At 35.4% G+C, this 27,785-nt stretch overlaps 1 protein-coding gene across 2 annotated transcripts in view; it reads right to left on the bottom strand.

The window, feature by feature from the left end:
- Positions 1-34: 34 nt before the first annotated feature.
- Positions 35-27,785, bottom strand: part of DNAJB14 (DnaJ heat shock protein family (Hsp40) member B14) — a 47,092-nt gene continuing 19,341 nt past the window's right edge. For both annotated transcript variants that reach the window (XM_043571721.1, XM_043571722.1), the window contains 6 exons: positions 22,737-22,882; positions 13,503-13,688; positions 11,297-11,391; positions 10,403-10,512; positions 9,389-9,561; positions 35-5,009 (listed from right to left, as the gene is read on the bottom strand). In XM_043571721.1, coding sequence (XP_043427656.1) covers positions 4,885-5,009; positions 9,389-9,561; positions 10,403-10,512; positions 11,297-11,391; positions 13,503-13,688; positions 22,737-22,882 — 835 coding nt within the window. In that variant the 3' untranslated portion in view covers positions 35-4,884. The remainder of the gene's footprint in view (positions 5,010-9,388; positions 9,562-10,402; positions 10,513-11,296; positions 11,392-13,502; positions 13,689-22,736; positions 22,883-27,785) is intronic.

Genomic DNA, 27,785 nt, shown 5'->3' with positions numbered 1-27,785 from the left:
TATTAAGAGTATCGAACATGAGAAAAACAAATCCTTTACAGTGAGAACAGACCTTCTTTTTATTCATATATTGAGATAAACTGCAGAGACTGAAAGACAAAAATTCATCACAAATCATTCAGCAGAACATTCATTAAAAATCAAGTGCATTTTCTTTAACAGAGTTCTCACACAGAAAATTTTATTTTATAAGTCTGATATAACAGTAAGTATTTTACAAATCAGACGTTTCATTTTTAAATCTAATTGTATAATCTTGAATGCACTACAGACAAATAAAGTTAGCTCTCCTTTACCAGTATCACTTCATTTAACTTATACAAGGCTTCCATTAAAATTCCATCACACCTTGAAAACTACCTGCAGCTTTAAAAAACACATGATTTAAACTTTAAGTGGAAAAGTCTTATGTAGCTATCCAAAAAACAAAACCAAAACCAAAAGAGGTAAGAAGCATTTCTTAATATAAATAAATTATAAAATACCATTTATGAGTGAGTTTCTTTCTTCTCATTGGTATGGTCAGCCAACTCAAAAAACAATTCATTTTGAAATCGATGCTTAAAATACTACAGTGTCACTCGAAAACCTCTATTATTTTAGTGGCACTCTTAAATGGCATAGTAGAATCAGATTGGAATGGCCTGACTCCTGTGCCAAAGTGAGTAAGACTTGCTCAAATTCATGCCGGGTGTCACCACTGTGCAGTCAGTAGACAGCCCGGTGACCAGTAGTCCCAATTGTTAATAAAAACTTACTAAACTAGACACTTCAAGAAACACTTCTTACCCTGACATATTTCCACTGCTAGATACAGAAACATACAGTTATATTTGAAGTATGAGCCTTATAACAGGAATCTCTGTTTAAAATTTGAAACGGATCAATAGAAAGAATTCACACCAATGAAATTCTGTGGAATGATTTTCAAAGTTAGAAATAAGAATATCCATGGCTACTGGAAGCCCTGCTCTGTGCAAACATAGTGTGGTATATATTAAACAATCACACATTTGAGGTATTAGCTGGAAAAATATATATATGTATATACACCTATACATGGACACGTCCACAGAATATTCACAAGTCCATTGGCCCCAAAACCAGCAGATAATAAAATTAAACGCGAACGAATCACATACCAACAGGAAAAAGTTACACACAGGGAACTTACAAAACACGCGGTTATATAATCCTTAATATAAGGAGTCTGTTTTGAGTTAATGTTTTGAGGGAAAATGTTTCCATTTACATGAAAGTGTCTATTTAATAGTAATGGAAACCAAAAAGGAAGCCTGAATTCTAGGACTGTGTTGCCTGTCAGATTATTAAAGGGATGTGTAAGAATTCCTTGAAGATCCTCACTCTACTCACTTTTTCTTTGTACTTAAAAATTAAAATCAAAAAATGTTTTGTAAGTTGTTGTTAGACTATTCTTTCCTTTTTCATTGGTCGATAGAGGATGTTATGGATTTTAACTAGGCAACTGTGCAACGTGGCCAACAGACACGGTTTTTCGGCGACTTAGTAAAGATTAAAATTCAGATTTATTGTTCATTTTCAGGACTTTTTCTGTTCAGACAAAAAAAAAAAAAAAAAAAAAAGATTACGATGCCCTTTCTGTTTGCTACACTCAGTATGAAGACAGATAGTAACATGGGTAGTCCCGAACCTTCATTTGGGGAAACTAAATAAATGCACAAATTCTCCTTTTGAACTATAGGGTCCTCTGCCGTAACACTTACTTAACTGGAAAGATGGCTCATTTGGTTCTCAAGTCAACATCAAAAAACGTTTCACTGTCTTAACACAAGCGGGGGATTTAATTTTTAACGAAATATGTGGGAATACGTTATTAAGAATATGTCACAGTTATTAAAAAACAGATGCATTTACAACTATTACAACAGAGCAACAAAGAGAAATGAAGAGGGTGATCATTTCTCTCACTATACACTATTTTACATACTAGTGTAGCTGAAGAGTTAACAGGAAGAAAACTTAAGCATAAAAGTGCAATTACAGTGAAGGGCTGAAACTCCACATTCCTATTCTTGTGAACACCTGAGCTGACACAAAAGCAGAGTGGCTTAATGCACTGGCATACATACGCCTTAAGGATTTATTCTACCAAATCTGGGTATATGATAAATAAAAATGCAATGATTATGAAACAAATACTTATTTAAGCATTCAAATGCAATCCGTCCCCCAAATATATTATTTTTACATACTAGATGGATTAAAACTTGAATTTTCTCATTGAGAATGACATTCTCAGATTTGATCAAAATAAATTCTGAAGCTTATAAATGACTAGCACCAGTCTATCTGGGAACTAAGGAATCAAAAAAGGAGGAGAAAAGATACTATTTACTTTCCCCCAAATCCTTACAAGGACAATGATGTTTATATGTATGTATGTAAAAAGGGATAAAAATGTAAAGCATTAATAAATATAGTTGCGGCCAAACTTCTCAAATACAAGTTAGAACAGCTAGTAAAGCAATACTCAGAGACTGAGAGCTTTGAGGCAATGATTAAAATGAATAGTACAAGTTATCAAATGAAATTGCAAAGCTCATGTAGCTAAAAATAAGATGGTAAAAGTTGAGATTTTTATCAGAAGAGTAGAAAATACGAACATCCTCTATCTCAAGATAGTTAAAATCCTCTTACTTTGTAGAATTAACCCCAAATTCTAAGACACTTGGTTGGGTCTTTACACCAAAATATAGACGACATTAAGGACTTAATCTTTCCTTGCATACTTTATACGTGGCTTAAATTATCAGGCACTCAATCAGGTATTTCGCACAGTTGTCTGAAAATTTTATTTTCTCAAACACACTCCCCCAAACATTTTATGAAATGTGATGGAATGCAGCAATGCAACTGAAATATAATACTGTCCAAAAGCCACACATGACTCCATAACATATAACTTCACTTCATTTGATAACTACATGAATCCCCTTAAAAAGCCGAGATTAAGGGAAAAAGAATCACTCAACAAGAGTTCAGTTCACATTAGCATCAATCACAATAGTGTAAATTTCCCACTAAAGCTGGAAAAATAAAAGGATGAGATTTTTTCTCTTAAATTTTTGTAAGTTTTCTGATGTACATGAACTTTCAAAGTTAATTAGAATGCTATGACCTTATTTTTTAAAAAAATCACTCTACAGGCTCAAGAACATATTTAAATTTGTATTTTCTTTTAGCACTGCTATTATTTTATTTCTTTAAATATTTCTAAAAGAAAACTGGTTTAGCTGTCCAGTTTTCCTGGAACAGTATGTTGTTTCGTTTAACCCACTAATTCATTCAGGTATTTCTACTGATTCACCTGGAAAGGGGATATCAGAGAATATTTTTAAAAAGAATGATCATTTTAGCGGTTTTATTCAACAGGTGCTATAAAATTAACTACATTCAGAAAAAAAATCTTTAAATAAAAGAACACTGCCACTCTAACTGGCATCCCCTCACATACCAAAAAAAAAAAACTACCAAAGATGCATTTGTGTTCCATTAACTGAGTATGAAGCAAAATCATTAAAATATTACAGCTGTTAGACTAGAAATCAAATAGGTTCATACTCAATATACAGGCACCAAAAACTTCAATTTCCAGCTTATTTTTCTAATTTATATTATGGATTGAATTACAGAGAGCTTATTCCTATTAGACTAATTGAATTACTCAATGGTGAATAGATTTTTAGCTCAGAATTTTGTAAGGATAACTTGCTATAAATCACTATTCTACCTGCTGCTGTATTTCTGCTCACTGTTGCATATGGCCAAACAGATCATGCTCTGATCAAATAAGTGTGCTGTAATCTACTTATATGTTTAAGAGTTGGCAATCAGGTTAAAAGGCACGAAGCTTCATTTTAGTAGTATTTTTTTTTTTTATTACTCATTTGTAGAAGAACCCATTTACTTGAGATCCTGCTTAAATGATAACTAAGAAAAAACTAAAATTTCCATGGGGGACAAAACAGGTGGGTCTTCTTCTTCATAAATCTTAGCAGCCTTCAATGACAGATATATAAACCTTTGAGGGGCTTATAATTATTGGAATTGCAAATGACATAAGTGCAATTTACTGTTGAAGACCCTTTCTGTTTAATATCTACATAGCCATTTCCTCATATTTTCTTTAAAATCTATCAGTATAGCATTTCATTTCTATGCATGGCTTAGCAATTCATAAAACTAAATAGCAAACTGATACTCTACACCAGTTCATTTATCTCAATATATATTCTGGAATATAATGGCAATATTAAAAATATCAATTCCCTCTAAGCTGATAATGCTACAAGATTTACACAAAGTTAAACAGCTTTTGTTTTTTCTTTTCTTTTTGCAAAAGTTTCATTGCTTAAACTCCACCAACATTCGACATCTGACAAGGAAAACGTAATTTTCTCATAGGACATTTATTCTATCAGTTTAAACTAAAGTGTCTCATGGAGCTAAATGCTGAAAGAATTTAAACAAAAATGTAGTAACCCGTATGTACACAAAATGATCATTCCAGAAATATTTACATGACAAAAGGAAACATGGAGAACTACTAAAACTGGAAACTGCCACAGGTGTGATAATCCTTTCTCACAACATTTTATTTAGGAATAATGTAAGCTTTTAACGTGAAAATAACTGCAGAAGCATAACGAAAATGTTACTTTTAGTTTTCAGTTCCTTACTATTTAAAGGAGCCAGTAGGTCACAAACAGTCCAAGATTTCAGGGACCAACCATTCAGTTTCGTTGTTAACATCCAATCTTTTTCTTTAGCTCTCATGATGAAACTAAACTTACTTACGGAAGAAATTAAGAGTACACTAGAAGGTATAAACACAATCCCAGTTCATCCTCCTTTATAAATACTGGTCAGCCGCTCCAATTCTTTACAGTTGTCCATGCTCAAGGCATCTGCCTTCCTTCGGAGACGATCATCACGGTATACTTTTGCGGCATACTGCATATCTGTTTCTGTTAACAAACAAAAACATTTTGCTAAGTAGATACTAATTTAGGTCACCTAGTTATTTAAACCGAAATGATGGTTAATAGAAGCCCTTCAATACATTTCTATTAACTGACTTTTTTTTTTTTTTTTTTTTTTTTTTTAAGAAAGAAATCCAAGTATTCCTCCTAAAAGCCTTTGGAAGCCTAGCATGTAAACCAACACAGAGCTGTTCTGGGAAGAAAATGAAAATAAAATCCTATCAACCATTTCCCTCACTCCTGTCTCCAGTGGTTTAAAAACTACTGCTCTAAAGCATCGTCTGGACCTTTCATCCTGAAGATATCATATGCTATTCAATCCTGCTAGTGGTTGTTTTTGCTGTGACCTCTTGTTAAGGGTTCAGATTAATTCATTATGCCAGGACTTGAGTAGAAAAAATTGAAATCTTGTCCTGAGTTCACTTGAATTAAAAAAAAAAAAAATCTTGGGGCACCTGGGTGGCTCAGTAGGTTAAGCGTCTGACTCTTGATTTTGGCTCAGGTCATGATCTCACAGTTCATGAGTTTGAGCCCCACATCAGGCTCTGCGCTGACAGTGCAGAGCCTGCTTGGAATTCTGTCACCCTTTCTGTGCCCCTCCCCTGCTTGCTCTCTGTCTCTCAAAATAAATAAAAATAAACTTAAAAAAATATATAATAAAAAATAAAAAATTAAATTTAAAAAATCTTACTGAAGGAACACGTAACAGAAAATAGCTTGCTACAGAATCATAGTAGTGGTATTTAGCAAATAAGTACTAAGATGTTCTTCAGTATGTGGATAGCATTACTAAAAAAAACAAATGGGAATCTTCCGAGAGATCTTCCGGGAACTATTCCTTGCTATCTTCCCGTTACTCTCAGTCATTTCACTGTTTATTAACACTTCCAAAGGGTGGGGGCACTTAGGAAAAAAATGTAACAAGACCCAGCAAAAAGTCACTTACTTTCTGGAAAACAATGGCCAAAGTAAAAGACATCAGTCAGGACCACACTCAAAATAATACTCACAGTAAGAGTGTATTCTATTGGCAAAGATCTTCAGAACAGATCTTTATTCCGTCAATCCAGCTAGGATTTAACAACTCAGTCAAAATCGCTCCATCCCTTTTATTTACAAATGAAGCATTTGTGAAATCCTTTCGCAGATGTTTCTTCCCAGATGAGGTAGATAAAACAAAGTTCACAGGGCTAGTCAACAGCAGAGTCTAGATTCCAAGCCAAACCTCCAAACCGCTACCCTTTTATTCTTTCCATTACTTCAAATTATTGCTTGTGTTTTATAAAACACCTACTTTACCAATCTAGACATTACACAGTGTTAAAAGTGACTACAGAACAGAAAAACTCTGGTAAAAAGAAATCTATTGGCCAACAACCTTCTTGATGACATCAACTTATAAAACAAGATGAGCTCATCCCAATCAACAAGTAAAACTTTCAATCAATGGATTAATTAGTGTCATACCGAGCTCCTCCCACTTCCATCTTCACTTAAATTTGTTAAATCTCATTTTGAAAATTTCAAACCCACGTTAAAGCGTACTGAAACGAACGCTCTAAAACCCTTTAGACCTTGATTGACCAATTCTTCACCTTTTGTCAAATCTGCTTCAGCTCTCTCAATGATAAAGGCTGTTACTGTTGTGGTGGTGATTATTACTTTACAAAACCTTTTGAGAATAAGGTGCAGATGTCACGACTTTTCATTCCTAATTACTTCAGCATGTTTCTCCTAACAAGAGCATTCTCTTACATAACCACAATGCAATTTTCAAATTCAGAAATTCAACAACAGTAGAATCCTCTTATCTAATGTATAGTCCAAGCTCAAATTTCACCTGTCGTCCCAAGGATGTCCACTACAGCCATTTCCTCCCCTCCCCGCCCAGGAGCCAATCCAGGATCATACATTGTATTTAGTTGTCATTTCTTTTTAGTCTTTAAGTCTTTAGTCTTTTTGTCTTGTTCCACTGATATTCTTGAATGCCACCAAGTGGTTTTGTAAATAATGACTTACTAAAATCAGGTTTTAGTTAAAATTTCCTTCCGATAGTAACTTTAAAAGACACACATGTTAACTGTGTACAATATAGCTGCAGACAACTTGGTAAACAGAACAGATTCAAAGTCTGTGAACATTAATACCAATCCTGCCAGATTACTAAAAGATTAAACTAAAGTATGCCAAGCAAAAACACTTGGTTCATAGTATGGATAGAATAAAAAATGATTATAAATACCATAAGTAACACTATTGAACACTTACAGATGCAAGATATTATGTTAAGTGTAACATATATGATCTGTTATGGTCCACATTTTAATGATGAGATAATTACGATTTAGAGAGGTTAAGTAACTTGGTCTGGGTCACATATTGGTGGAGCCAGGATCTTATCTTGCAAGGCAGTCTCAGAGCCTTCACTCTTACCATAACATTACACTATCTTCCACAAACATGAATATCTTTTCCTTCCTTCTTTCTATTTATTCAGCCAATTTCCCAATTATTTAAGGTAACAGAATTTAAGTATGCATAATCCCCAAATCACCCATATGTGGCTGAAGATTAGAATTCGTATTTGAAAGGTGATAGATCTAATGTGCTAGTCGCTCTTTTAACACAAAATACACAGGTCTTTCGTACATTCATTCTTATGAATTCATTAATCTTTCATCCAATTATTCATATATCCATCAAAAATTTACGATATGCCAAGATATGCCAAGGATTGTGCAAGGCACTAGAGACCAAAAAGTGAAATAAAATGAAATAAATAAAATTTGGTGTGCTCTGTCCTTAAGACCTTCCGCTAATGGAGTTTCTCAGCCTCAGTGATATCGATAGTTTGGGCCAGAGAACTCTGTTGTGGGGGCTGTCCCCTGCACTGCAGGATGTTTAGCAGACCACGGCCTCAGTCTGTTGGATGCCAGCAGCAATGTCTCCCACCCCCACCCCATAGTGACACACACAAAGTTTCCAGACATTACCAAACATATTGTGAAGCAGGGGCAAATCATTTCCAGTTGAAAACCAATAGTCTAGTATAACCTTCTCCACATTGAGACCAGATGGATTTCACAGACTCAGACTTGGAAACCAAGAAGGTTTCTAACTTTCACTTTCTCTTCTAACTGCCACTATATAGATGAGGACTCCAAAGTCAGAGACAAGAACTTTCTTGGAAGTATACAAAGGTTATGTTTTATCGACTCTTCCCTACTGGATGGGAGATGATGATAACTGCTACCATTTTTCTGGGCATTTACTCCATGTGAAACACTTTATTGTCTGATTTAATTTTTATGACAAACCCATAAAGTTGGGCATTATTGAGAAGATTACGGAGCACAGTGTCTGGACTGACTGGTTTGAATCACAGACTACCTCTATGACCTTGGACAAGTTACTAAATCTCTCTGTGTCTCAGCTTCGTCATATATAAAATGGGTATAATAACTTCACAGTGGTGTTGTGGAAATTAAATAAGTTAATATATATATTAAATAATTAATATATATATTGGGACAGTGACCGAAACTAAGTATTATATAAATGACACTTAGTTCCTCTTCCCACTAGTCAGCATCACCCATTTCACACCTGAGGGAGGAAATTCATGAAGGTTAGAATATTTGGCCCTAATCACTCAGCTAAAAATTACAGAGCTGGGATTCAACTTTAGTCTGTTTAACCCCAAAGTCTACTTTATATGGTCTACATTATTATATGTAACAGTCAGAAAAACAATAACCATAACAATACTAGATTCACATGCACCATCTCTGCAAATTCCTATGGTCAAGCTTTTTATAGGTGGAACTGCTTCTTAAATTAAGGAAGCTGAGGCTGGAAAAGGCTAAACAAATTGATTAAGTGTTCCCAAGGACTTCACGTACAGAATAAAACAAAATGTCAACAAAACTCATTATACTTTAAGTGTTAAATGCTTAAGCTAAATTAATGAAGAGTTTCAAACTTCACTCTGAAACAGGATGCATATTAAAATCGATGACATAACAAATGTACCAGAATTTTTTCTTTTATAGTGATACATAAAATAATGATGCATGTTACAATTGACAACATCTTAAATACAATGAAATTTGGAATTATTCACTTATTCAACCAAATATTTACTGATAACAATACACACCATTTATTAAGTGCTGTCTATGTGAACTATATGTTTATACTATTATAAGGCCACATGTACACTAAAATGTATTGTTGTATTCAAGTACTGAGCTCCAATTACGTGCCAGGCAATTCTAGAACATTTCTGTAGTAGGGAAATCTAATATAATCAATTCCAAAGACTCTGAATAAGTTTTTAAATGTTAAACATTTCATGAACTTACTTTGTTGTCTTTCTTTCCAGCAATTATTTCGAATATTAGTCACATAATCTTCTTCCACACTCTTTTCTACTTTTTGTAATAACATTCCTTTATATTCATTTTTAAAGTCCTTGTTGACATAATAAACGACACCCAAGTTTTCTGTCTGCATTTTTATAGTTTGCCCTGATCCACTGCAAAAGAAATGCTTGATCATTATTTTTTTAATTAAAATTATACATTCTGATCCTGCTACTACAAACCAAGTTAACAAAACAACTAAAAATAATTAAAAAGTTAGTATTAGTAATCATTTGTTTACGTTATTTCAAATTGCCTAAAACCACCATTCATGTAATAAAAAAGTAATCCTATTTTAATATACGTTCTTATAAGTTCTTTCAATTTTTAGTTAATTAAAATCTTATTTAGAAGAAAGAAAAAGTTATTTCTTATTTTTACACCAATCTGTTTTTAATACCGTAAAATCACTGGCAATATGATTTTATCAAGTTTCTTGTATGTTCACTGTATTACACTAAAGTTTTCTAGAACGGATGCTGCATTAAATTTCCTTTATGTCCTGATCTTATATAAAGTATATTGTGGAAAAATACCTCATATACCAAAAAAGTAATATCTGCTTTTATTTACTTAACATTTCATAAACAAAAGAGTGAAGTGGTTTACCCCTCAATGATACAAATCTATGTAACATCAATTATAATTCTACTTTTGTCTTTCAAACTATTTTTTGTCTTTGATCTCAACATATTACCTACTACATAAATTGCTATTAAGCTCAAATACAGTACTTCTGTCTTTATCCACAATAGAACAGAAATGTAAACTAACAAGACAATACAAATTTATCACTTCAGCAACGGTTTTTTTAAATTAGAAATTTTAAAATCTGGTACACTTGTAGCAATAGAAAATTACTTAAAAGCTGAAGAGAGCACAAGGCCCTTTAAAGGAAGCTAGATAAGAAACAACATTTTTTTTGTGTGTGTAAAACTTCACTTAGCTACTTACGATCTGGGATATAAGGAATAAGGAGGATTAGAGACCATCAATTGGCTTAATAATGACACGAGGATCAATACAATAATGGGCATCAGCTGGATAAACACAGAAAAACCTCCCTATAAAAAAGCATCAAAAAACAACAAATTGTAATATAACTGTAGTTGTCAATAATCCAACAGTTGTCATATATTTTTAGAGGCAGAAAGGACATTTGACATCATCTGGCTCGGTGCTTTCAAATCTGCCTGATCATACCAGCTTCCTGGAGTGATTCTTAAAAATACCACTTTCCAGGTGGAGATATGCAGATATGTAGATCTGTAGATATCCTGATTTGGAAAACACTGATATAAACTGATCTCATGTAACAGATGAAGAAGTTCTCTCTCTTACAGAACTATTTTTCCCTTGAATTTCAGAGTGGTACATGAAGCAGACGAGTGTCAGAGCTGGGGCCCATGCCTTTTGATTTCTAGTCCAGCGTTCTTTCTATTCACCTTTCCACTTCATGTAATTTAAGTGCTATATGCAATTGGGTATAACTGTATTAGAACAAGGAAAGTAACTTCTAACTTATGTTTTTCAGTATTAATTCTAAATTCTTTAGGACCAACAACGAGAAGCTTTCTTCAAAGCATGCACTCTGCAGGGGTATCTTCATCAGAATCATAGAACACCAAACTCCAAGGTATCATTTTGCCCACCACCCTCTTACCTTGACTTCTACCCCTGCTCCCGCAATATCCCTAAAGGACTGCCTAGTCTCTATTGAATACCTCTGGTAAGGGAAAACTCATTACTTCCTTTTAAAACAACTTGCCCTATTTTCAGACAACCCTAATTGCTTTTCTGAACTGAAATGTGCCATTTTGAAGATTTCTAATCATATCATAAACATACATCTCCTCTTTCTTCTTCTCTTTCATGTCCACTATGTCGATGCTGATGTTGATGGCTATAACCAGCTCGTCCATTTGAAAATGAATGCACACTACCTAAAAAATTAAAAGCAAGGTAAAACTAAGGAGAGAAACTGTGATCAGAAAAATGATATATTTTTTACATTTTTATTTAATTTTTAAAAGTTACTAAAATAATACATGTTTGAGTAGTGAATGCTTATTGCCCTTTCCTCCTGTGAGAAAAGGGTGGATAGAAACAGCAATGATCCTTCCCAGACTTTGCTTCCTTGGAGACGGAAGTTCTTTATGAAAACCTAAATAAGAGTCCTCCCTAATATTGCATCCATAGAGAACTTTGTTGTGGTTGGTTGTTTTTACAAATCTTGGGTCTTACTCTCAAACTCTGCTTTCTGCATTTATCAATGAATCACAAATACCTCTAGAAATCAAGACAGTGCTAGAACTTATTAAAAACAAAAAAACCAAACAGCTGTATAATAGAATATGGTAGAGGTGAACCACAATTTATTCAAGTATTCTCCTGCTGATAGACAATCAGGTTGTTTTCAAATAAGGTGACCAATCAGAAAGAGCTACCTCTGACAAAGTAAATTATGTCATAACAAGCAAAAGAACTGTAACTCAACTATCTGAAACTTGACTATTAACCCGAAAGATTCTTGATTGTTCCTACATATTTACCATCAAAATTACTAGTCTGGATAACTTTTCTGTGAGAAGTAATTATATGTCATAATATGTCAAAATATGTTGTATTTTGTAATTATATGTCATAATATGTCAAAATATGTTGTATTTTCATTCATTAATTTGCATTTACACATTCTCTTTCCTTCAAGGATGCTTGGGGCGCCTGGGTGGCTCAGTCGGTTAAGCGTCCGACTTCGGCTCAGGTCATGATCTCACGGTCTGTGGGTTCGAGCCCCGCGTCGGGCTCTGTGCTGACAGTTCAGAGCCTGGAGCCTGTTTCAGATTCTGTGTCTCCCTCTCTCTCTGCCCCTCCCCTGTTCATGCTCTGTCTCTCTCTGTCTCAAAAATAAATAAACATTTAAAAAAAAATTAAAAAAAAAAAAAAAAAAAAAAAAAGGATGCTTTACAAAATGCCCTGTCAATGACCACAATCTTTCTCAATAATATTCAGGCAGGGCCATCAGGCCAAATTATATTGCTACATTCATGAAGATTCTCCTAATTTTGAATAGAATGTTTAACTTAGTACCTTAAATAAATGATGTCAACATTACTGGAGCTATAATTTTAACTATCTTACAGGAGCTATACAGTTAGACAACATTAATTCTCACACAACTCATAGTAAATAAAGTAGCATTCAATACAACTTATGCTGGTACATAAAATCTATTCATTTAGTAGTACTTCTACAATATTTTACTTTGATAGCCTAATTCAACCAATTATTTTTCTATCTTAAAATAATTTTATTTTATTTTATTTTTTTAAATTTTTTTTAATGTTTTTTATTTATTTTTGAGACAGAGAGAGACAGAGCATGAACGGGGGAGGGGCAGAGAGAGGGAGACACAGAATCGGAAGCAGGCTCCAGGCTCTGAGCCATCAGCCCAGAGCCCGACGCGGGGCTCGAACTCACGGACCGCGAGATCGTGACCTGAGCCGAAGTCGGACGCCCAACCGACTGAGCCACCCAGGTGCCCCTATCTTAAAATAATTTTAAAAACCCACTTACTTTATATATAACTTATGAATCAAACATTTTAATATTTCAATGAAAAGTACCTCTACATATATCCGAACTAGCAATTTATAATGCGATGAATGAAATGTCTACAAAGATCTTCAGAGAACCAATGTCAAATTGTCATCTAGGGTATATGATACCTCCTGTAATTGTAATAGCACTTAATTAATTAGACACTGCCACTGGATCTCCTATTTATATATCCTTTCTTCAGCTTTATATAAAATAGAGAATATCTGTACTCATTTCTTTTTTAAAAAAATTAAAACATGTTCTAGAAAAAAGTCAGACTTACATTGAAGGTAATAAATCTAACATTTTTTTCTACCTTCATGAAAAGTCATCGGAGGATCATAATACTGTAAGAAATGTAGCGGAGAAAGCAGATAAATCTCTACATAGCCTAATTGGAGGTGAGAATCTCTAGCTTCATTAAATATAATATTTATAACTAACATTAAAATACCTGAAGGAAATCCACCACCAAAGAATATATTAAACAAGTCTTCTGGAGTTATATCAGCTTCACAACCTCTATGGAAATTAAATCTACCATTGTTCTGGTGATTACATGCTTGTTCTTCATTGCCCGTGAGGTCATATTGTTTTCGTTTTTCTGGATTGCTTAAAACAGCATAAGCATTTCCAATCTCTGAAAAGGTAATGAGTAACAGTTGGTAAGCAAAGTTTTTATACTATAAAAGACTTCCCCATATAAAAGCTACTGCCATGTTAACCGAAAAACAAACAAAAAAAACCCCCCATATATACAGACAAGAAAGAAAAAAAAAAACAACAAATCCTACTTAGGGCTAATCAAGAAATAGTAAAACAGTTAATAATTTATTTTTGTATACATTTTTTAAAAAGACTTATACATTGCCTGCCATTACACATATTATTACCTCCCATTCAAATTTTTATGAGATGGTAAGTCTCCTTACTATCTTGCATATAAAGGAATGTACATCCTGCTTTCTTACTACTAATGGTCCATCCCCTAATATCCTACCTCTTCCTTTTGAATATCCTAATTTAGTCATTCATTAGAGCTACTCAAACCAATAATAGTAACAGTAGTGACCAACTGCCAGGCTTTGAACACAGTATCTTATTACATTATTCATTATTATCCCTAAATTACAGATGAGCCTCCTGAGCCTCAAAAAGGTTAAGAAACTTGTTCAAGGTCAAAATGTTTGTTAGCGCAGTAAGTATACTCTATGCAACCTACACTGTTGCACATGCCAGCCCACAATGTGCTATTTTTCATTCTATTCATGAACAATTTATTCCTCTTAAAACTGGAAACTCCATGAGGGTATGGACAATGTCTGTGTTTTCACTGCAGTATCCCCATGGTGCACTTGTAAAATCTGAATTTGCTTCTGAATGGATCCAGATGGTCTCTAGTGTTCCTATCTCACTTCACTAAGTTTGTGGTATTTATAAAGAATTCTATTTCCCTTCTCATACTCCCACGTCCAAAAGAGGCAATGGTATGTTGGTTACAAAAATGTCTTTTTTGAGGTAATTTACAAAAGCTGTAATGCTTTGATCCAAGCAGGAATTACCCTATTCTCATTCTGACACTTCTAATAATCATTTCATAAATACAGCTTGCTTCTTAAAGTTGATTGTAAACCTTTCGCAATATGGGGTATTTTAAAAACACTTTTTGGATCCCATGTGGCAGCTGCCATAGGTACTGTGCAAGCAAATAGATAGATGCTCATTAGATAGTTATTTTTGGATGATTAGATATCACACTGAAATTAATTATACACATATACTCTGGAACTTTTCTTCTTATAGAGATTCTAAAACTAAAACCTGGGATTCAGAGATAGCTTGCAGGTGGTCTGTGAATCCCAGTATATGAAAAATTAGTTTGATGGTCCATTTATCTAAGGAGATAATCCAAACCTTTCTTTAGATTCTCAAATAGATCTATGACTCAGAAATACAGCCACGATTTATAATGTTGCTCTAACGGGAAAGCATGATCAGAGATCCAAACAATGTACTTACAAACAACACCAAGGTATTAAACCATACCTAAAAGAGAAGCATATCTATCAATATCTGCCAAAGTTGTACTTCCAGTAATATCAGTTGTACTTCCAATAATATCTGTCTATATACAAATAGACTATTCCAAGTAATTTCATAATGCTGTTACTTTTTACATCATTGATATATTGGCATCTCAATCCTATTTTAAAACAGGTTTTGTTTTTTAAAAAAGTAATTTCCAAACAGCAAGCTATTTTAGAAAATCTATGTGAAATACTGTCATAACCCGTAATTGTATATGTAAGACAATTTATCTATTCTAATTTTCTATTCATTTACTTTGTTCTATACCCATAATAAAAAATTTTTTTTTCAGTTCCTTATTACCTAAAAAATTAAGCCCAAAATTTATTTTGGTATTCAAAAGCTGTACAAAATACATTTCTACCCCAGTCTCACTTACTTCACCAAAGGTACCTTCCACTATATTCTCTTCTCTTTAACTTTTATTCTTTTTTTTTTTTCTTAGAGAAAGAGGGCTCAAGTGAGTGAGGGGCAGAGAGAGAGGGAGAGAGAGAAAGAGAATCCCATGAGAGGCAGAGAGAGACAGTGGAGGGGGGGAGGGAGGGAGGGAGGGAGGGAGAGAGAGAGAGAGAGAGAGAGAATATCCCATGAGGGCCAGAGAGAGAGAAAGAGAGAGAAAGAAGTGGGGTTAACCCAAAGTAGGGCTCCTGCTCACCCAAAGTGGGACAAGAGCTCACCCAAAGTGGAGCTTGAACTCACGAACCGTGAGATTATGACCTAAGCCAAAGTCAGATGTTTAACTGACTGAGCCACCCAGGCGCCCCTTATCAAACTTTTATTCTGAGGTAACTTTAAATTTACATGAGGTTGTAAGAAATAAGACAGAGAGATTCTCTGTACCTGCTACCGAATTTCTCCAATAGCAATATCTTGTAAAATTAAAGTACTATCACAAATAGGATATCGATACTGACATAATCAGGATATCGGACATTTCCACTAGCATCCTCTCATTGCCCTTGTAAAACCACACCCATTTCCTTCCCTTCCATCCCCTCTTTAATCCCTAACGACCACTAATCTAGTCTCTAGTTCTGTATTTTTGGCATTTCAGGAATATTATATAAGAAAAATAATACAGCATATAAATGGAATGAAACCATTTGGGATTGGCTTTTCTCAATTAGCATAATTCTTTGGCGATCAATCCAGGTTGTTAGGTAAGCCAAAACCATAGTCTCTCCTTTACCTCCAATCCATGGTTTCAGTTACCCTTAATCAACCATGGTGTGGAAGCAGATGATCCTCCTTTTGACTTATCATCAGATGTCAATAGTAGCCTGATGCTGCATCACTATGCCTACCTCACTCATCTCACTTCATCTTATCATGTAGGCATTTCATCACCTCACATCATCACAAGGGTTAATGTAGTACAATAAGATATTTACAGAGAGAGAGAGAGAGAGAGAGAGAGAGACCACATTTACGTAACTTTCATTATAGTATGTTGTTAAAATTGTATTTTATTGTTATTGTTGTTAATATCTTACTGTGCCTAATTTATAAAATTACACTTTATCACAGGTATGTATGTATAGAAAAAAAAAACACAGTATATATAGGGTTCAGTACTATCTGTGGTTTCAAAAGTCCACTGGGGGTCTTGGAACATAACCCCTGCAGGTAAGAAGGGACTACTACAGTTCATTCCTTCTCATTGATGAGTAGTACTTCATGGTATGGATGTCCCACTGTTTGTTTCGTCATTCACCCACTGAATGGGTTGTTTCTAGTTTTTGGTATTATGAATAAAACTGCTATTTACATTCATGTACAGGTTTACGTGTGAACATAAACTTTCATTTCTCTAGGATAAATGTCCAGGAACACAACTGCTGGGTTGTATGGTCGCTGAATATTTAGTTTTTTGAGAACCTGCCAAACTAACCATTTTACAGAATGACTGTGTCATGTTACATCCCATCCACCATGTATGAGTGATCCAGTTTCTCCCCATCCACATCTAACACCAAACATGTTGTCGCTTTTTTTTTAAATTTCTTTAACGTTTTATTTATTTTTGAGAGAGAGAGAGAGAGAGAGAAAGAGAGACAGAGCGAATGGGGGAAGCGCAGAGAGAGAGGGAGACACAGAATCTGAAGTAGCCTCCAGGCTCAGAGCTGTCATCACAGAGCCAGACGCGGGGCTTGAACTCACGAACTATGAGATCATGACCTGAGCCGAAGTTGGCGGCTTAACCAACTGAGCCGCTGAGGTGCCCCGTCACTATTTTTTATTTTAGTCATCAGTGATATCTCATTTGGTTTTACTTTACACTATCTCTAAAGGCTAATGAATGATGTTAAATATCTTTTCATTGCTTATTTTCCATTTGTATCTTTCCATTTGTCATCTTCAGTGAAATGTCTTTTACTCATTTTCTTTATTGAATTGTCTGTTTTTCAATTTTTGAGTCTGAGGAGTTCTTTATATATTTTAGATAGTAGTCTTTTCCAGATATGTGTTTGGCAAATATTTTCTCCCATCCTGGTATTTGTCTTTTCATCCTTCATAAGGTCTCTACAGAGCAAACTTCAAAAAAAAAAAAATCATGAAATCCAAATTATCAACTTTTCCTTTTATAAGCTGTGCTTTTGGTGTTAAGTATAAGAAATTATTGTCTAGCCTAAGATCCTAAAGATTTGCTCCCATGATTTTTGCCAGGAGTTAAAAAGCGTTTTATGGTTTATGATTTATTTCAAGTTCATTCCTGTAAAAAGCATAAGATTTAGGTCAAAGTTAACTCTTTTCAACTATGAATATCTAATTGCTCCAAAACCATTTGCTGAAAAGTCTATCCTTCCTCTGTTAAATTGCTTTTGCACCTTTGTCAAAAGCCAGTTAGGTATATTTGTATGGGTCAATATCGTGGCTTCCTATGCTGTTCCACTAATCTATTTATCTATCCCTCTGCCAATACCACACTCTTTTGATCACTGTAGCTATAAAGTTAGCCCTGAAATTAGATAAACTGATGACTCCACTCCATTCTTTTAGTAAATTGTTCTTATTTATTCAGGTTCTTTATCTTTCCATATGAGTTCTAGAGCAAACTTACTTTAATCTACAAAAAAAAAAAAAAAAAAAAAAAAAGGCTTCCTAGGATTTTGACAGGAACTGTGTTAAATACGCATATCAATTTGATGACACCTGACATCTTTACTATGCTGTCTTCCAATCCATGAACATGATATATTGTTCCATTTATTTACATTTCTCTGATTTCTTTCACTAGTATTAAATAGCATTCAATATAAAAATCCTGTAAAAGGTTTGTTAAATTTACACCTAAGTATTTCTTGTGTGTATGTGTTTGATTACATTGATTCTATTTTCAGGAAGAGACCGTAGAATTAGTTTAAATTTTTCTTTAAAAGTTCTGTAGGATTCTCCAGGAAAGGCATCTGATTTCTTTTTGGGAGTTTCTGATTACTAATTTAATGAATTTTTAATTTGTATCTATATATTCACTGCTAGTATACTGAAATGTACCAAATATTTCTAAAGAGAAAAATCCTAAAATCTTGCAGAATATATATATCGACTCTAAAAATTTGGGGGTGAGGTACATTCTTGAGATTTTTTATAATTAGATCATTTGTAAACAGGGACAGTTTTATCTCTTTCCTATAATATTTATCTCTTTTATTTTCTCACCTTAATGCACTGACTAGAATTTCCAACACTATACTGAATAAGTGTGGTGAAAGGAAACATTCTAGCTTTGTTCTCAATCTTGGGGGGAAGCATTCAGTCTTTTACCATTAAGTATAGTGTTTTCTGTAGTTGCTCTTTTATCAATTTGACGCAAGGCCTTTCTATTCCTATTTATTCTGTCAGGGCTTTTTTTCTGTTAGTATTTATCACAAATGAGTGGTGAAATTTGTCAAATGCTTTTCCCACACTGATTGATACAATCATGAGATTTTTCTTCTTTAGCCTGTTAATGTAGTGGGTCACAGTGACTGATTTTTCAAACATCAGCCTTGCATTCTTGGAATAAACTCTACTTGGTCAGGGTGTATAACTATATATACAGTATAGGTATTGTTCAAACGGTCTCTGAAATACTTGGGAGTCTTTGAAGATAAAGTAGACGGGGTATATTTTGGAAGACATCCGCATCAGACAGAAGGAAAGGGATCCATTTCATTCAAATATTTTTTTAAAGTATGTTCATATATACTGTGCAATTTACTCTCTAGATGTAAACAAAATATTCCCTGCTTTGAGAAACTTCAGTTACAATCCTAACGGTGAAGAACTTAAGAGTTCGTTTAGTCTATCCTCCTTGATAGCAGCCTATCTTTTATTTTTAAAGCTTTACAAAACACACAAATGAAGGGGAACCTGGCTGGCTCACCCAGTAAAGTGTGTGACTCTTGATCGTGAGTTCAAGCCCCACATTGGGCATTGAGCTTATTTAAAAAACAAAACAAAACAAAACAAAAGACCCACACAAGTGAAAATATCTCTTCTCTCTAATTTAATTCCCTAAACTGATTACCTCCTCTTTTTTATTCTTGAAGGAAATAAAAAGCAAATGGTGTCCGTCTTCTGTAAAATGTCTTTTGGCAGTTACAGAGCGATCAATCTATACTTACCTTTCATACAAAAGAAAAAACTATAGTATTTGCTTAAAACAAACAGCTTAGTATCCCAAAAACAGAAGTTAGGATCAATTGGTTAAAGATAAAATAAAATGAGGGGCGCCTGTGTGGCTCAGTCTGTTAAGTGACCGACTCTTGGTTTTGGCTCAGGCCATGAGATCGAGCCTTTCGTTGGGCTCCGTGCTGACAGTGCAGAGACTGCTTGAGATTCTCTCTCTCCCTCTCTCTCCCTGCCCCTCCCCTGCTCTCTCTCTCAAAATAAATAAATAAACTTAAAATAGAATACAGTAAGAGGATTCAGAAGATAATGAAAAGATCCTGGGTGCTGAATAAATGATTTCTGTATGATGACACTAGCCGTAATGTCTTCTAATTAACTACCTCTGCACACCAAGCATCTGTGAATTACAACCTAGTTTTCCACCCACTCAATGAAAAACGCGCTCATCAACCAATTCCCTATTCTGATCCTCTTTGGGATTAATAAATTGGCATTCTGATTTACAGATAACCTCCTGTGTACTGAATAATGTGAGCCTCTCCTCTAGAGAGGAACCACCTCCCAGCATGTTGATAAATATTAAGTTTCTAGTTTGCAAAGCGGAGCATTAGACTCTGAAATGTACCACATCAAAGTATAATCACCTTTGTCAAGTTCCTTCCGAATGTCTAGCTGGAGTGACGTTTATGCTGCTCACCTCTTCGAAATGTAACATAACATGCAAAAATATTGGTAGATCCACTCGCTGTTATTTCAAGACTAATAATGCTAACACGACTTCAATATGAAGTGAGAGGAACGAGCAGTTTAACAGTTTTAATATTAATGAAGAATTAAAACTGGAATCACTTAGCAGATCACAAACATGCAAATAACTCACTGCCAAGATATCTTTCACTATTTAAAAGCACCAGCAATTTGGGGTGCTTGGCTGGCTCAGTTGGAAGACCGTGCGACTCTTGATCTCAGAGTCATGAGTTTGAGCCCCATGTTGGGTGTAGAGATTACTTAAATAAAACTGAAAACAACAACAACAACAATTTTAAATTAAATGATTTTAATTCATAATGTGGAAAAAAAATTATTTTTTTTTTCCACATTATGTGCTAAAGTTAGTGCTTTGGAGTAGAGAAACATGTTCTCTATTTTCAAGATGCCATTTTTTTTTTAAGTTTTTTTTTTTAACGTTTATTTATTTTTGGGACAGAGAGAGACAGAGCATGAACGGGGGAGGGGCAGAGAGAGAGGGAGACACAGAATCGGAAACAGGCTCCAGGCTCCGAGCCATCAGCCCAGAGCCCGACGCGGGGCTCGAACTCACGGACCGTCAGATCGTGACCTGGCTGAAGTCGGACGCTTAACCGACTGAGCCACCCAGGCGCCCCTCAAGATGCCACTTTTAACCAAAGAAAACAGAGAAGGTGCTCACTGTCACAGGGATATTTTACTTCTACCGGCACCACTCTGGCAGCTGCTTTTATTGGAATATATTAGTTGCCAAAATACATTGGACTTGGCAGCTTCCTTCAAGAAACAAAACTGTTTTGTAAATAATATCAACAGTATTTTGTGAAAGACCAATGGAATCATCTATGTTTTAGGGGCATTTTAAAAATCAGTGTCTCCATCCTGTTATTCCAAGACCCCAGCGTTTCACTGCAAACATGATATGCTGACTGTAAAAATGCCTCATTCTCAAGAACAACAATCACAAATTTAAAAAAAAATTTTTTTTATGTTTGTTTATTTTTGAGAGAGAGAGAGAGAGAGAGGCAGAGCACAAGCAAGGGAAGGGCAGAGAGAGAGAGACACAGAATCCAAAGCAGGCTCCAGGCTCTGAGCTGTCAGCACAGAGCCCGACGTGGGGCTCAAACCTACAAACCGCAAAATCATGACCTGAGCTGAAGTCAGACACTTAACCGACCAAGCCACCAGGCTCCTGGGGGCAATGACAAATTTAAGCATTTTCTTATGAATTAGAAGTTAACTACTATGGGGGCGCCTGGGTGGCGCAGTCGGTTAAGCGTCCGACTTCAGCCAGGTCATGATCTCACCGTCCGTGAGGTCGAGCCCCGCGTCAGGCTCTGGGCTGATGACTCAGAGCCTGGAGCCTGTTTCCGATTCTGTGTCTCCCTCTCTCTCTGCCCCTCCCCCGTTCATGCTCTGTCTCTCTCTGTCTCAAAAATAAATAAAAACGTTGAAAAAAAAAATTTAAAAAAAAAAAAAGAAGTTAACTACTATGAACAAATTTCATGTAACAAAATACGAAATTATAAAATGAGGTGACATTCATTCATGAAACTGGCAACAACAACAAAAAACCTTGAAATAATATTAAGAAAATGAGGAAGAATGAGTAGCAAAAGGAAAAAGACTTTTTTTTTTTAAAGTAAGCTCTATGCCCAACGTGGGGCTCAGATTCATGACCCCAAGATCAACAGTTGCATACTCCACCAACTGAGCCAGCCAGGTGCCCCAAGAAACTAATTCTTAAAAAGAAAAAAAAAAAATCACCATAGTTAGAACCACATACAAAAAAAAATGCAAAAATTGGCCAGTTAACAGAAATATAACAACACTGGGCAAACAGAAATTCCAAGCAATTTCCCAATTTTAGACAGTCTCTATTATCCTAAAAACTCGCAAAAGCTATGTTTTGTTTCAGTGCCCTTGGAAGCAGATGGTAATGCACTAGAAGCTTATGTATACCACACACTAGTGTAGTAAACTAGAAAGCATGCATGATTATCTAGAAAAGTTACTTAGGACTTCGCCCAAACTGGCATTTTGCTTTTGTGAAGCCACACCGTATTTGTTTGGCTCTTGGTATAACAAATTAATAATAAAGTTTTAAAGGATTTTGAGGACACTTGCTTAAGCTGGCTTCTAAATGAACCAGTCTAAAGGCAGAATTTAATATTCTAAAACACTGTAAAGTGGATTCTACAAAGAGCTTAGTAAAACTGCTTTAAAAGGTTTACTTTACTTTTAAAAGCATCTGTTGCTCCAGGTGCATGGTTTTTGTCTGGATGAAACTTCAAAGCAAGCTTTCTATAAGCTTTTTTCAAATCTTCATCACCAGCATCTTTGGTAACTCCAAGCACTTCATAGTAATTTTTACATTTGTTTATGCTGTGAACAAGAGAGTGTGTTATAATGTAAATTTCAAGGAAGAACTTCAGGAAATATCTCTAATTTTTTACTTATTAGAATACTAAGAAGAACTGTCTGTGGACTATTTCCTCAGTATCAAATGATAGCTTATCCCGTGAAAGGTTATTGCTTCATTCTCTTTTCTGACCACAGACCATTCCCTTAACCTCGTTCCAGCCTATGGAGAGTTGGCCATGAGAATGTCCTTGGTGCGCTTTATCCCAACTACAGAGAAGTAGCAAAGCCCGTAACAATCATGGATGAAGGACAGAGCACACACTGAGGCTAGAATGAGAGAGTGAGAATAATTTTATAGTACTCTTAAGTGCACCAAGAAATTCCAAAACTCTTCCCAAGTATGTCGTAGCTAAGGTTAATTTAATACACACTGCATTCCAAGAGTTCTATTGTCACATAATGCAGACCTCACCAAATATCACAGCAACAATTCAGTGCATGTAAAACAATTACAAGCACTCTATGGTTTCAACACCAATGCAAATTAACTCAGTTTGGCTATTCTAAAGAGAACTCATCTGTGTCACTCTAAGAAAGATAAAACCTCATAATAATATACATCATAGGACTCAAAAATGTCTGTTACACCCAATTTTCATTCTGATGAGCATACTTTTAAAGATTACTGACATAGCTAACTAAAGGTGTTAACAGATTTAAGCCCGGAGTCTTTAAAGAATATGAAGAAATAAAATACTCTGACTGGAGCAGAGAACACTAAGACTTTTAAATGTTAACATTCTCCCCCAAACTTACTAATTTTCCTTCACTAGAATACAGTAACATTTTAAACGTCTTCTGTGGAGTACTTTATGACTTTAGATGTGTTCCATGTGTGAGTCGCCTGAAGTAGCAACAGGATAAAGAGCTAAGAAATAATTGTTCACTGGCAGCTAAAGAACTGCAGAGTGACTTAAAGTTCTGAGACATGATCGATCTTATTTTACTACTGAACCTATAAGCCATCACAGTGCTTGATACAGGATAGGTTCTCAGTAAATATTTCTGGAATAAATGAGCCTTAGCCCTCCTTTTATAATGATCGCATTCAGGGGCACCCGGGTGGCTCAGTTGATTAAGCACCTGACTCTTGATTTCAACTCAGGTCATGATCTCATGACTCATGAGATGGAGCCCCACTTTGGGCTCTGTGCTGACAGCACAGATCCTGCTTGGGATTCTCTCTCTCTCCCTCTCTCGCTGCCCCTCCCTCACACATGCTCCTCTCTCTCTCTCTCTCAAAATAAATAAACTTAAAAAAAATAATAATGACAGCATTCAACATTTGTTAAATGAACAAAGTAAAAAAAAAAAAAGAGAGAAGACACTGTATAAGATTATAGAAATCTATTTATAATCACACATCAACAAAAATCTGTTTTGCGGTCTTCTTTATGATAAAAATAATTAAAATTGGATGTTTCTACTTTGATAATAATTATTAACATTTTATTCCATAAACATGATATTTCCTTTGTTTAACCAGCAATATTTATTGAGCACCAATTATGTCACAGACAGTGTTCTGGGCACTTGAGATATATTTGTGAATAAAACAGAGAATGCTTCCTGCCTTTGTAGAACCCATTCTCCCAGATATGTTTAGAAACTATGTGACAGAAAAAAAATGAAAGGGGACATTTATAGAACACCTACTGTGTGTCAGGCACAGGTCCACAATCACATATCCATGTTCCAAAATCCATAAAGCTCTGAAAAACGAAAGTTATTCTATAACCAATTTGATGCAGAAACCTGACTGAACTCTTTCAGAGGCAAAATTTGACCTGATTGGATGTGAAGCTGCTATAGGGTTTTCATTTATCCCATTTAGGTGTGAATATGTTGCTGTAGAAATGTTACTATTAGGTTCTGGGCTGCTCACTAGATGTTAAGTGTTGCTATGTAATGTATAATATATGCTCCTTACTATCTTCCTAAAATATGAACAATTCTGAATTCCAAACTACATTTGGTCCACAAAGATTTCACACAGAGAATTGCAGAATCATATTATACTGGCTATTTTACATAAATTGTTTCATTTCCTCCTCATTAGATGTTATTCCTATTTAACCAATGAGAAAATCAAGGCTTTGAATGGTTAAGTTGCCAAAAAGTCATATAACAAAGTAATAGAGGGGAACTGAGTTTATTTGTTCAACAAAAATTTACTGATCAACTACTTTCTGCAGACACTATTTCAGATGCTACAGTAGTGAATAAAATAGTCAAAAGAATCACGATTCACATTAAATTTACAATTGGGAGAGGGATGAACAATGAACAAATAAACAAGTAAAATATAAAGTACATCGTATGGTGATAAATAGAGAAAAATAAAGTGACAAAGGGGACTAGAGAATGGACAAGAAGGCAGCTATTTTAAATAGGATGATGAGGAAAGGCCTCACAAGTAAGGACTCAAACCCTAGTCCGTCTGACTTGAAAATTCTGCCCTCAGAACCACGGTAAGGAAAAGGAACCCTTCGGACACCTGAGTAACCCACCTCTTCCTTTCTATCCGCTTTTCCTATCAGTATTTAAACAGACTTTTCTCTCCCAGGTATTTTCAAATGTTGGTTTTGGTGCCCAGAACGTGCCTTCTCTGCTTCTCGCTTAGTTAGTTTCCACAACTGCTTCAGACCTCAGCTTGGCTTTTCATTTTCTCAAGAACTCCAATTCCTCAAGACTCAGTTTGGTGCTCCTGCTGTATCTTCCCCAAAACCCTCTGGACTTGAGCCCTACCCCAGCAATTACCACAGTGTACTGCACCTACCTGGTCCGAGCCCTCTTCTAGACTATAGACCTCCTGAAGGCAAAGATTATGTCTTGTTCACCATATGTGGTGAATGGATGTATAATAGATGGACGGATGGATGAATGGCCCAATTTGAAGGCAGAAACGGTTAGGATCTAACGGTCAAAGGTGGTAAGTGCTATAATGTAGTTGGCGTCAAAAGTTAATTTGGGGGTGCCTGGATGGCTCAGTCGGTTAAGCGTCCGACTTCAGCTCAGGTCACGATCTCGTGGTTCACGAGTTCGAGCCCCGCGTTGGGCTCTGGGCTGACGGCTCAGAGCCTGGAGCCTGCTTCGGATTCTGTGTCTCCCTCTCTCTCTGCCCCTCCCCCGCTCATGCTCTGTCTCTCTCTGTCAATAATAAATAAAACATTTTTTAAAAAAGTTAATTTGGAATAGAGGAGAACAGACTGTGGGACAAGGAATAGAGCCAAGAATATGACAGACACTATGTGAATGCAGAAAACAAAAGGCAGTGATAAAATACTAAACAATCCTAAAGTCATTATTACTTGGTTTGCATGCACAAGATGATAAATTATATGCCAGACTAACCCTCCAAAATTGTTTTGTTGAGATTTCCTGAGCATAAAAGGCTAGGCAATAGGAAAAGGCAGCCCAAGAGAAGACTGCTGGATAGGGTAGGAAAATTAGGATGGAATTCGCAATCTTCTGCAGATGTGTCTAAAGCTAAGAATTGTCACAAAAAGAGGTAGAAAAACAATTATTTCACTATTTTTTTTTAACGTTTATTTATTTTTGGGAGAGAGAGACACAGAGCACAAGCAGGGGAGGAGCAGAGACAGAGGGAGACACAGAACCCAAAGCAGGGCTCCAGGCTCTGAGCTGTCAGCACAGAACCCGACGTGGGACTTGAACTCACAAACCGTGAGAGCATGACCTGAACCGAAGTCAGACGCTTAACTGACTGAACCACCCAGGTACCCCTTATTTCACTAATTCTTAAGTGTAGCTAGTTCTACTATATCCTCCTTGCACTGAGTTTTTCATCACATGTTAGCAAGAGAAATTTTCTGAGAAGCCAGCAGAGAGGTATAAAGTTGACATCACCAGTGGACAGGCTGCAGACTACTCCATTATTTCAAGTAAGGCTCCAAATACACTCATTTACTTAATATTTCACACATGAATGAATTACCATTCATATATTTATTTCAATTTATATTTTTGATCATTGTGCCTTCACCAACTCAATGCATTTGCCATACTTTATATATATATATAGTTCACTCCTTGCTTAAAGTTTCAAGCGTTCTTCTCTATCTTCACCAAAGAATTTTTTTAAAAAGAAAGAAATAAACAAGAAAATAAATTAAGAAGAGGTAATCTATTACCTCCTCTGGAAGGAGATATGAACAACCAGTCCAGAAAGATCTGACTGCAAGCTCAACAACTGAGAAGTCAGTCTGGTGCAGCCTTTACATCTTCCTTTACGTGCATGAAAGCATAGTGCGTAGGGCAGGACGGTCCTCTCTCAATTATTTTTTTCACGTTATAGCTGATCATTTGAATAGACTCCAAATTTAACTGGTGTTTAGGGAAATAGCTGTTCGTCCCTGAGACAAAGGACTATTTATTTTATAAGTTTAGCAAAATGATTTCTTTTCATCTACAGAGCTAGAGCTTAAATCAAATCCTAATCAAATCCCCATAATTCAAATGACTTAATAATTGTAACACAAGCGTTCCTAATTGATAAATAGAAAGATGACCCAGTTAGTTAATGCTTTCACACTGATCTGGTAAATTTTTAAAATAAAAGATGGGCTTTTCTTCAGTGAGAAATTCAAAACCTCTTCGCATTAGATCCATGACACTTCTTCTCGATAATTTTTCAATAGATTTCAACTCAAAGACAACAAACAGGGTTTAGCGACACAGAATATTAGCTTTACAAAGTGATGTACTTTTTCTTCAGTCTTACTGTAAGCTAGCTCGTACTTATGCAATGGCTGCAGTATTATTGCATGGCTTCTCCCATTGAGCCAAACTGTCACTGAGCAACTTGTTTGCATAATCGTGCTACCACAAGATAACATGGCTT

Source organism: Prionailurus bengalensis, chromosome B1 (assembly GCF_016509475.1).
Source record: "Prionailurus bengalensis isolate Pbe53 chromosome B1, Fcat_Pben_1.1_paternal_pri, whole genome shotgun sequence".
Lineage (NCBI taxonomy): Eukaryota > Metazoa > Chordata > Mammalia > Carnivora > Felidae > Prionailurus > Prionailurus bengalensis.
Note: the sequence above shows the minus strand (reverse complement) of the source record. Positions and strands in the feature narration are given on the sequence as shown.